Here is a 12,341-nt window from a genome sequence, read left to right on the forward strand (position 1 = left end):
GCCCTTACGCCATATATATATATATATATATATATATATATATATATATATATATATATATATATATATATATATATATATATATATATATATATATATATATATATATATATATAGCCTAAGGGCGGGGATTTCGGAGGTTATTTATTTTGTTTTTTTGAAATTTTTAGTTAAACTTAATTATGAAAAAAATGGTATAATTTTTTTATGTAGGTAAGAGACCGACCACGATAGAAATTGAAAACAAGAAGGACCTTCCATGAATTTTTTTTGAAGTTTTAGGATAAAACAAAAATTTTAGAAAACCAAAAGGACTATTTATGAAGTTTTATCAGAATAAAATTTTAGTTCATTATTCTTTATTTATTTTAGTTAACAAATAAAAGGAGCCTATCAAAATAATTTGTTCATTTATTACACACCATTTTAGTTATATTTGTTGCTTTAGACATTTAACTTTTAAGTTTATTACACACCATTTATTACAAACATTTATTACACACCATTTTAGTTAAATCATTTAACTTTTAAGTTTGGAGTTTATATTACTTCCGGTTAATCCAATGGTCTAGCATTTAATATTTAAAATAATAATAAGAAAAGACAGGAACCTATCAATGGTGACTTTGTGTCATATTGCCTTACCCTATCACTACCATGACGTGGTTCGCTTGTGAGTCCTTATGAAAGCCAATAACTTTTTATAAAATAAGCTTTTAAATGAATTGACAAATAGATTGAAAGCTTAAATCCATTAGAAAACCAACGAATTAAGATGGATAAGTCGTTGGAGTTCTCAATGAAATACATTTAGGCCGGACAAGAATTGAAGCTAGTCATTGATTGTAATTTTGATTAATTTATAAACAATCTATTGAACAGGCAACATCTAACTGTTTTCTTAGATATAACCAATATATATGACTCTTCGCTACATAGAACAGAAAGGCTTTCCATTTCTCATGGTTTGGTTTTATTTGGAAAAAGATGAAATCAATGCCGATTGGGTTTGCTCTAAAACCGTCTTCATGTTCTTTACGAACTCCATTGGTGGCAACTGCAGTTGGGTCTGGTAATCTTTTTTCCTTCTTTTCAAACATAACTTCACATCTAATTCTGCCATCGATCACACCTTTGAATTATACTTTATTTTCTACGAGTTGTTTAGTAAATTACAAAATTTAAACCAATTAAATGACATCAAAAACTACCATCAACTATCTATCTATAGAAAAATTAAATATCTTCATATATTTTGTTTCTACCCATCTTCATATGCGCGTATAAAATACTAATATACGGAATCTGTTAAATCTCTCTTTTAATCTTTTCTACACTTGACACTTGACATGATATAGATAGATAGGAACAAAATGTAAAAGGATTTTTTATTTATATTTATATGTGTTTAGGTCATGGGAAAGTAAAAGTATCAAAGGTTCAAGTGTGGAAAACCATTAGATTGAGGGACTCTAATGTTACATTTAAGAGATCGAATCATCTACACGATTATAAACTGAATGATCCTGAAAGTGCCAACAAGTATTGCTCAGAATTTCATCGACATCAAAGAGGATCCAAACTTCAGGCAAACGCTAGCTCTGAATTTTCTATCAATGCACATGATTCTGGGGTTGCTCCTCCCGAAAAAGATGGCAAAACACTTGGAGCTACGTTGGATCTTATTTACAGATATTCAAGAGCTTACACGCTCAAAGGAACCGTACAATTTCTTATTCTTACTATCACTCCACCAATGTTTATTCATGTAAAACCTAATTAATTAGCAACAATAAAATTCATTAAACAAATTAGTGAATGAGTGTAAATTAATTAATATATGAATATTCAATCCCACAATACTAAAATTCTCAATAACACATACCTAGGCTATAGTAGTCGTTATTTTATTTGTTATCTAGATCTTTGATTAGTTAAAAGAGGCTTCCAAATTACATCTTAATATCACAAATACTTTTACTGTAAGTTTCGTACACATAAAATTTTAAAAAAATTTAAAAAGAACACAAACTGGGTACCAGTATCGGAACCGGAATTGGAAACCCGTGTCATACCAAAATTCTAGGAACGGTCATTTTCGGTTCTGGTTCAGGTTCCGGTTCGAAACATTTAAGGTGGGTACCCGCCTACACTCATCCTTGGTGTACGTATATATTATATTCAAGTTTTTTCTTATATGGAATTTTGTATATGAGCTATGTTTTACCTTGAACAGGTCTTATCCATTATTTCAATTTCTTTGCTTGCCGTCCAGAAGCTTTCCGATATTACTCCGTCATTTTTCCTTGGAGTTTTGCAGGTTTGCTTCTTGCATCATTAATTTTTTTAAAGTAAAATTAAATCATTCTATGTATTACTTTTGTTTATCATCACTATGATTCAACATAATACATTTCAGGCAATCATTGGTGGTTGTTTAGCCAATTTATATGTCGTCGGCATAAATCAACTCTCTGATATTGATGTCGACAAGGTTAACAAGCCATATTTGCCATTAGCATCAGGGGAGCTTTCAGTAAAAACCGGCATTCTACTCACCTCATTGTACGCTATTTTGGTAGGCTCCACAAACTAAAAAGTAAAGTAAAATCAAGAATTACACACAGAAAGAAATAAACTTTATGAAATATTTTTCTTTTTGTAAAGAACATTGTTATTTTTTTTGTCGTTATAGGGTTTTCTCCTCGGATGGAGTACTAAATCTTGGCCGTTGAAGTTAGGTCTCTTGTTATGGTATGCTTTTGGAACTGCCTATTCAGTTCATGTGAGTCTTTCTTTATCTATGCATGTTAAATAAAATTCTAACGTTAATTAGAAGTGTCTACCTTCGATCATAGAAACCTTCTATCTCAAGTTTAGTTCTGCATACTTGTAGCTGCCATTACTAAGATGGAAGAGTATTCCTGCGCTTGCTGCAATGTGCCTTTGGTCAGTTCAAGGAGCTATCATTCCTATTTTGTTCCACCTTCATGCACAGGTTGACTATTTACAGAATTTCGTCAAATTATAAATCTTGACATATGTAAATATTTTATTCAATAAGCACAAAAGTTATTGATTACCAACGAGTATTGCAGACAAACATATACGGAAGGCCACTCTTACTTTCACAGCATGCCATTTTTGTATCCGGATTCATGAGCATATATGGGATAGTTATCGCACTATTTAAGGTACACGAGACTATTCTCAAAATAAATAGCATAAAATTATCTTAGAGCTTTTGAGGTTGATAGTATACTTATATACAAAATATGAGTTTCAGGACATTCCAGATGTTGAAGGAGATAAGTTAAATGGTATCAACTCAATTGCATTGCAAATCGGGCAAAAACCGGTCAGTTCCAACTAATTATGAGCTTTTGGGACGAGTTCTAATAGAATTTTGATATGTTCAAATTACATAACAAGTTGAAAAATATTTGCAGGTGTTTTGGATTTGTATATGGCTCCTTGAAATGACATACGGTGTGGCCATACTAATTGGGTTATCGTCAACCCGTTTTTGGATCCGATCATTAATGGTAAAAAACCTAAATTGCTTTACTTGCGATCTATAGGAACCAAATTATTAAATTAACTGAAAAAAAAAATACAAAACCACTTACGACCCGGCATTCTTTATCCGGTCAAAATTTGTAGGATTTGATCAAAAGAGTATTTAATTAGTTTAGAAAAAAAAAAGTTAATGGTAACTAAATAACCAAATATGAGAATGTTAGATAATAGAACAAATCATCATATTTAATGGAAAGGTGATGCAATTGGTTGGAGAGTAGGGTTAGAAGGGTACGGCGGAGTGTTAGTATATAGTATTCTTGGCCCATCATGTAATATTTGTATAGGCCTATTTCCTATATTGTCTAGCTTGTATAAGTATGTTGTATAACTTTCATTTGAGCAATGAGAAAGACATTACTCAATATGGTATAAGAGACTATTTTCAAATCTTCCTAATTTACCTCCTCTCTTCTCTCTGTTTCCTTTTTTTTTCTTTTTTCTCACGTTTCTTCCCAACAACGCCTCCTGTCGCTCCCTCAAACCCTAAATCTTGTGTTCTACGATTTCCACCATCAGTCTCCATGTCTGATACATCTTCACCTCCACTTCACATCAAGGCACATATTCCCATACTTCTTGACCTTGAGCGGCACAACTATGACACATGGAGAGAGTTCTTTCTCACCCACTGTGAAGCATACGACACCCTCGACCACATCGACAAAACGTGTGACGATCCATCCCCCAAATCGACTGACCCTCAATGGAAAACAATTGATGTTGTGGTTCGTACATGGATCTATATACCCTGTCTTAGAATCTTGTCAATACCGTCATTAAGACCAACACACCTGCTCGCCAACTTTGGCTCAACATCGAGAAACTCTTACGGGATAACAAATACTCTCGTATTATTCAGCTTGATAGTGAAATTCGATCTATCACCATGGGAGATCTTTCGATCCAAGCCTATTGCACAAAAATTCAGAATGTCGCCGATCTTCTTGAAAACTTAGATGCAAACTCAAAGATTTCTGACAAGCTCCTTGTTATCTACACAATTAATGGTCTCTCCCCACGCTTTGATAATATTACAACCATTATCCATCATTGTGTCTCGTTCCCTACATTATCAGAAGCCCGCTACATCCTTGTGTTGGAAGAGAGTCGCTTCAACTAGCCACGTTTCTCTCCTGCTCCAACACACACCGAAAACTCCTCATCTTCAAAACTCCTTCATGTCGCCGGAAAATACAACAAAAGTCGGAGGGGTGACCGTCGAAATGACCGTCGCCACCCACCCAAGGACCGCCGATAGCAGCCTCCTCAAGCCGACCAACAACAGTCACCCAAAAATAGTCGGCCACGCTACCTCTCTGTTTCATCGATTCATCCTTATAGGTTGGGTCTACATTGCTCCTCCATCCCAAAATCAATGGCATGCACAACCCAATAGCCAACAATGGCCCAACAGCACCCATCACCATCATCAAGGGTTACTTGGCCCACCCCCTTCGAGACCATAGACCCACATCACAGCTTCAAGACCCGAGCAAATGTTCTCTTCAACAACCTACCACTCTCCCACAAATGTTCTCTTCCATGTCACTTCAAGACCCGAGCAAAAATTAGTGGATCATGGACACCGGAGCCACTGACCATGTTCACGCCAATGAAGGTATTCTCGATTCCCTTAGTCATAATCATATTTCTTATTCTGTTTTAGTTGGTGACGGGTCCCATATTCTTGTAACTAATATCGAACATTCATTTTTTTCCTTTATATAATTCACACCGACCACTTCATCTTCACAATGTTCTCATTACACCCACCATAATTAAAAATCTTATTTATGTTCGCAAATTTACTCGTGAAAATAAATGTTCCATTGAATTTGATGAGTTTGGTTTTACTGTCAAGGATTACATGACCAAGAAACTCCTAATCCGATGTGACAGTGATGACCCTCTCTATCCGGCCCTTCCTTCATCACCTCAAGCACACATTTCCGCAAGTCACTCCATTTGGCATCAACGTATCGGGCACCCCGGCAATAAAAATGTGCAACACTTAATTTCCAATAATTCCATTTCTTGTAATAAGCCAAATTTTGATGTTATATGTAATTTATGCCAATTTGGAAAGCATGTTAAACTTCCTTTTGATTTATCAACTACTTGGGTTTCCAATATATTTGATAGTATTCACTCTGATGTATGGACTTTTCTAATTGCTAGCACTAGTGGTTTGCGCTACTATGTTATATTCTTAGACCACTACTCTCATTATCTTTAGGTCTACCCATTAAAACGAAAATCTGATATCTTTTCTAAATTCATTTTTTCTCCAATTACATCAAAAATCAATTCAATAAAACCATCAAATCCTTTCAGTACGATAATGGGGGTGAATACAACAACAAACAATTTCATGACCATTTTGCAACTCATGGCATTCAATTCCGTTTTTCATGCCCTCATAATTCCCAACAAAATGGTAAATCTAAACGCATGTTACGCACCATAAATAACTCCATTCGCTCCATCCTTTTCCAAGCCCACATGTCACTCACATATTGGATGGAAGCACTCCACATGGCCGCTCATTTATTAAATATTTTTCCATCAACCTCGATTCGAAATGACACCCCTCATTTTTGCCTATTCCAAACTCACCCCAGTTACTCACACCTTCGTGTTTTTGGTTCATTATGCTTTCATCATCTCACTACTCCCCACAAACTTTCCCTACGCTCATCCCCATGTGTATTTTTAGGATACCCCTCCAATCACCAAGGCTTCTGATGCCTTGACTTGTCCTCCCGTAAAATCATTCTCTCTCGTCATGTTATATTCGATGAAACCACCTTTCCTTTCAAATCTGTCACACCAAACGAACCTCCATCCTACACTTTCCTTGATGACTCAACCGACCAATCTCCTCCTTTTTTCCATATCAACACAACACCTTCTCCCTCAAATTTAAAGTCCACTGAGGACCCTACCACTACCAATGAACCACCTCTTTCTCAAAACACATCTTCTACTAACCAACATCACATATATGACTCACCACCCTCCCCGAATCCCACAAATCATCCTCAAACCATGGATTCTCATCCAACTCATCCCATGACAACGTGCACCAAAAGCGGTATTGTCAAACCCATCCAGCGTCTCAACCTTCACACAACCTTTGTTTCTATCTCTCCTGTTCCCCGATCTCACTTACAGGCAATACAGGACCCTAACTGGAAAAAAGCAATGAATGATGAATATAATGCTCTTATTACTAATAGAACTTGGCAGCTTGTACCATGACCTCAAGGGGTCAACATTGTTCGGTATATGTGGCTCTTTCACCACAAGTTTGATATAGATGGTACATTATCACGCTACAAATCCAAACTTGTAGCGAACGGTCGAAGTCAACAACAAGGGGTGGAATGTGATGAGACATTTAGTCCGGTTATCATATGTACAGTTCTCAGCATGCGGTTTCACGCTAATGGCCCATACATCTACTTGATATGAAGAACACCTTTCTTCACAGCCATCTACAGGAGACAGTATACATGCACCAGCCTCCTGGTTTCCGTGACTCTTAGTTTTCTGACCATGTTTCTTTATTGCAGAAATCAATTTATGGCCTGAAACAAGCACTTAGAGCATGGTATCACTGTTTTGCTCATCATGCCACCAACATCGGTTTTCAGCAAAGTCACACAAATTCATCCTTATTTATCCTTCAAACTACGACATCCACATCATATCTTCTGTTTTATGTTGATAATATCATTCTAACAGCCTCAACCACAGATCTTCTCAGACATATTATATCCCAGCTCAGTCGCGAATTTGCTATGATTGATCTTGGTTCTCTGAATTATTTTCTTGGTATCTCTGCTACATGTTCTGACACCGGTCTCTTCTTATCTCAACATAAGTATGCCACTGACATACTAGAATGTACCAAGATGATGAATTGTAACCCATGTCGCACTCCTATGGAACCGATTCACAAACTAGACTCATTTGGCACTCCAGTTTCTGATCCCACTTTATATCACAGTCGAGTAGGTGCACTTCAGTACTTGACATTCACAAGACCCGACATTTCCTTTTCCATTCAACAGATTTTCCTATAAATACACGACCAGCGAGAGCCACATCTTCATGATCTCAAGCGCATTTTACGCTACCTTCGTGGCACCATTAACCACAGTCTCCAGATTCACATATCCCCCACTGCCAACCTAGTTGCCTATTCTGATGCTGACTGGGGGGGGGGGGATGTCCCACTACTCGTAGATCTACATCGGGATATTGTGTTTTCCTCGGAGACAATCTCATATCTTGGTCTTCCAAATATCAGGGAGTTGTCTCTCGATCCAGCGCCGAAGCAGAATACCATATTGTTGCCAACGCAGGCGCTGACACTAGTTGAATCTATAACCTCCTATGCGAACTGCGATGCCCCACCAACAAGGAAACCATCATCTACTGTGACAACATTAATGTCGTTTACATGAATGCTAATCCAATTCAACATCAACGAACCAAACATATAGAGATTGGCATTCACTTTATTTGTGACCAAGTTGGTCGCGGACAAATTTGTGTTTTACATGTGCCATCTTCGGCTCAGTATGCCGACATCTTCATGAAGGGGCTCTCTACATCTCTTTTTACGGACTTTCGATCCAATTTAAATGTCCATGTTTCTTTTCTCGTTAAAAGAATAGGGGGGATGTTAGTATATAGTATTCTTAGCCCATCATGTAGTAGTTGTAGCCCATCATATAGTATTTGTATAGGCCCATTTCGTATATTGCCTAGCTTGTATAAATATGATGTACAACTTTCATTTGAGCAATGAGAAAGACATTACTCAATACAGAGAAGAGGTCACCCTCCACTTTGTAGCTAGACAACGTAGGAAGAAAGAAAACATGCCTCTTCTCACCAACCTTCTGGAGGTGTGAACGACATAGGTCTTTGGAAGTTGTTGTGCAGGTTTGGGAACATTGTCGATGTATCATTGTTGAGAAGAGGAACATTACATGAAAATGATTTCAGTTCACTCGGTTCATAGGGATTCCAGACATTGTAGCATTGGATTTTAACAGAGATGTCCTTATTTGTTGTGTTAAGAGTTTTATCAAATCCTGGATCATAGATTCAAGTGCTTCATTTCATACAAATCACTGTAGAGATGTGATGTAGAATTTCAAGCATTATAGAGGCAAGGTTCCACACAGAGACAATATATAAGATCCTCGATATTACAAGAGTTGAGGATGTCCTCCTCAATAAAACTTTGGGTTCGAATTGGACGTTGAAAAACGTCAAATATTTCAAACTTGAACAACTTGTTGATATCGGTGGGATAGTTGGATGAAGAATGACACCATGTTGATTTTGGGAATTATCAGTGGAACTGTGGAAGGTAACAACCAAGAACTTGTTAGCCTATCAAGGTACAAAGCAATAAACTTTATGTATAGTCAATTTTTTCAACAAGTGAAGTAAACTTTACAGTCAAAGACTCGAATGCTTTTACTATGTGCCCCCAAAGGCTGCATATGAGTGAGAAGGGGATAAAGATGTTGTCACGAATGGAATATTTTCGGATTTGAAGCATTTTTGCTTCAGAATTATGTGAACTTTGTGTTTTGGGTAAACATAAGGTCACGTTTGATGACAAGTTCAGAAAGCATAAAAGCTCGAACTTATGCATTTAGATATTTATATGCTAACTTTGATATCTTTAACGTTCGGTCTGAGATATAATGTTACTTTCAACGATGAATCAAAAACTTAGGTGTAGTTTTATTTTCCCAAGAGGAAATGCTTATTTATTGGGTATGGGTTGGATGATCGATACGAGGCACCATTTTTTTGATAGCTATGGTAAAAGGGTTATTTGAAGCTATGAAGTGGCATTTAATGTAGAGACATTATGTAATGATGATCTTGCCACCTTTGAAAAAAGCAGAAAGCTCGCAGAAGTAAGCCAGAATGTCAAAACCATAAGTCAAGTGGTGTTGGAATGGATTTTAGACGGAGACTTTGCAAAGGCTTCCAAAAATGTCGAAACAAGTGAAGGACATTGAAGTGGTTGGAGCAAAGATACATATGGTGATATCGGAGTGAGTGAGGAGTGAATCCGAAAGTAGTAGAACCTCATATTGTGATTCCGAAAACACTAGTTCACCCTACTTAATAGTAATATTCGCAAAAACCTTTTGATTCTAAGCTTTTATCCACATCCCTTCAACATCGATCCATGCAACCAAATGGATGATTGAGAAATAATTAGCAGATCACGAGCTGGGAAGCAAGAATTAACACCATCATGACATTAAAATCTATCCAAGACCCGAAAAGACTCATACTCCTATAAAATCCAAAACCCTACAAAATATTTTAGATGACATCTAGAAACCCTTCATTCTTGCACATAAAAATAATGTTTGGCATAGTAGCGAAATCTCTAAGCCAAACCGCAAAGGCCGAAGAAAGATTTCCAATATCCGTGACTTTTGATTCTAACACTATGATGTACACTTTTCAGCAAGTGGACATGATTTTTACCATTACGGCCGGCGTTTGATCCAACTTGTGATCATAGATTCGACGGGAACCTTAGCTATTATGTTTGTCTTAATATATATAGGTATTCGTACGACCAAACCAAGTGGAGAAGAGATTTGGGCTGGATACTTTGCCTTCATTTTGTATCACCCGTCCCTTTTTCATTTCATTAATTTCAAGGTAATTTCTTTGTTAGATTTTATTTCTTTGTTAGATACTTAACGAAATAATTTTGCATATGGTTGATGATTACTTATATGTCATTTAAATTTTACTATACTTTTTCCCAAATGCCAAATATAGATTGATTTTTAATAGGTACACCAAGTTTATCATAAGTTTTAGTTTAAAATATATATATTTATCAGGGTGACTTAATGATGACAGAGGTATACCTAAGGCGATAAAAAAAAACTTAAGCTATGCATGACTGCATTCAATCATCAATAAATGATGGTTGCAAAAAACTAGAAACCTTACATTGTAAATATGGTGAATAGGTAATCGGTCATAGCATTCTCGGTTTTATACTTTGGAGAGAAGCAAACCTGGTTGATCTCAAAAGCAACGCGGCTATTGAATCCTTCTATTTGTTTATTTGGAAGGTAAATACTTGTATCATCTTTGAATTTAGTTTTATTATTTTCTTAGAAAATACCATTTCATATTTTATATATAATTTGAGAAAATATATTTAGAATTATATAATCCATTTCTTTATTCTCATGTACACTTATCTTACAACATATTATTGATCAAGGGTAACGCTGTAAATGAACCAAATGTTCAGCGAACTATTCATAAACCGTTCGGCGGAGAATTTGTTTATGTTCGTTTATTTATAAAATGAACGAATATGAACATAAATTCTCGTTCGTTTAGTTAAATGAAAGAACATGAACAATGATCTTGTTTGTTCGATTATGTTCGTGAACGTTCGTTTATGTTCGTTTATATATGTTCAATTGTGTTTGATTACATTACTATATTATTTGTTTGCTTATGTTTATATATGTTGTTCGTTTATATTCTTTTGGCATGTTCACGAACATAAACGAATGAACATGAACAATATAATTTGTTAAACGAACGAACATGAGCAAAAAAATTCGTTCGTTTATCCATTCGTGTTCGTTCGTTTGTTCGACCAACTTAAACGAACGAACATAAACAACCTCGTTCGTGTTCGTTCTCGTTGAGGTTTTTCTCAGATTTTCCAATATAAATTCAAACTTTTTTAAAAGTATTTATTCTATAATTTCGTGTAATTTGCATGTTTTAGAAAACTTAGGTTTTTTATATTTTTTTTTACATCTTTACATCTTTTTATAACTATTCCCCAAAGTACTAACATATGTGGTTCCTACAAATTTATTAAATACTATTTTGTTTCAACAAATAATTGTTTTTTTCAAATTAATTTTTTATTATTTTTATGCATATAGTATAATAAACTTGTAAAAGTTATTTTTATTACATATTCATTTTTACAAATTGTTTAAGTAAACTAACTTCTAAAAAAACGTTGTAATCAAATCGTATAAAAAAACTTGGCAAAAAGTTGTCACAATGTAAACTAAAAAAAGTTTTAAAAAAATATATATAAAATCTAAAATACCAATTGGCAATAACTTTTCTGATTCTTTATCTCCTTTTGTTTAATGAAGTATATAAGTTGAAGCTTTATAAGCATTTGAAATAGTATATCAACAAATATTGTGTCAAATCGTTTATAATTATATATGCAATGCCATTTTACATTTTGAATTATAATTTACTAGCTTTTTTTTAACAAATATTGTTAATTAGTTATCAATTGCGAAAAACAAATTTTTTAGTTAAAAGACAGTTTTTTAATTCGAATTTTTTAATATAATCTTATTATTTATTTCGACCGTGAGACCATAAATGGTAACTATTTTAACGGATCATGCTCATTGTTCTTTTTTGCAGCTCTACTACGTGGAATACTTGATGGTGCCCATTTTAAGATTTTAAGCATGAAAATGCGACAAGTGATCAGTGATGTGCACCATTCATTTTTTTTCTTTTAATTATCATTGAATTTTGGTTTTTATTCGTTAGATTTTCACGTAGATCAACCTTACCTCATGAATTGCATGTAATAATCGAAAGTGGTGTGATTTCTATTTAGATAATGTTATCTAATTCGTTTTTTTAATGTTTTATTAATTTTTTTTGTTCCATAACAATGTTTTAAA

At 34.9% G+C, this 12,341-nt stretch overlaps 1 protein-coding gene across 1 annotated transcript; it reads left to right on the forward strand.

Annotated features, from left to right (window-relative positions):
* Positions 1–996: 996 nt before the first annotated feature.
* LOC145112635 (homogentisate phytyltransferase 1, chloroplastic-like) lies at positions 997–12,117 on the forward strand. Its single transcript, XM_079048777.1, has 11 exons — positions 997–1,072; positions 1,413–1,723; positions 2,237–2,320; positions 2,420–2,578; positions 2,696–2,785; positions 2,897–2,998; positions 3,099–3,194; positions 3,287–3,358; positions 3,450–3,545; positions 10,620–10,724; positions 12,073–12,117. Exons 1-11 carry the CDS (start codon positions 997–999, stop codon positions 12,115–12,117), a joined length of 1,236 nt encoding a protein of 411 aa, XP_078904903.1.
* The last annotated feature ends 224 nt before the right edge of the window (positions 12,118–12,341 follow it).

The sequence above is a fragment of the Lactuca virosa genome, chromosome 5 (genome assembly GCF_052849685.1).
Source record: "Lactuca virosa cultivar CGN04683 chromosome 5, Lactuca_virosa_CGN04683_v6, whole genome shotgun sequence".
In the NCBI taxonomy this organism is placed as follows: domain Eukaryota; kingdom Viridiplantae; phylum Streptophyta; class Magnoliopsida; order Asterales; family Asteraceae; genus Lactuca; species Lactuca virosa.

Excerpts from the sequence above, each read along its gene's own strand:
- LOC145112635 (XM_079048777.1), top strand. The coding sequence starts at position 997 with ATGCCGATTGGGTTTGCTCTAAAACCGTCTTCATGTTCTTTACGAACT. Across the intron at positions 1,724-2,236 it reads CTTACACGCTCAAAGGAACC|GTCTTATCCATTATTTCAAT; the intron begins GTACAATTTCTT and ends TACCTTGAACAG. Across the intron at positions 2,786-2,896 it reads GAACTGCCTATTCAGTTCAT|CTGCCATTACTAAGATGGAA; the intron begins GTGAGTCTTTCT and ends GCATACTTGTAG.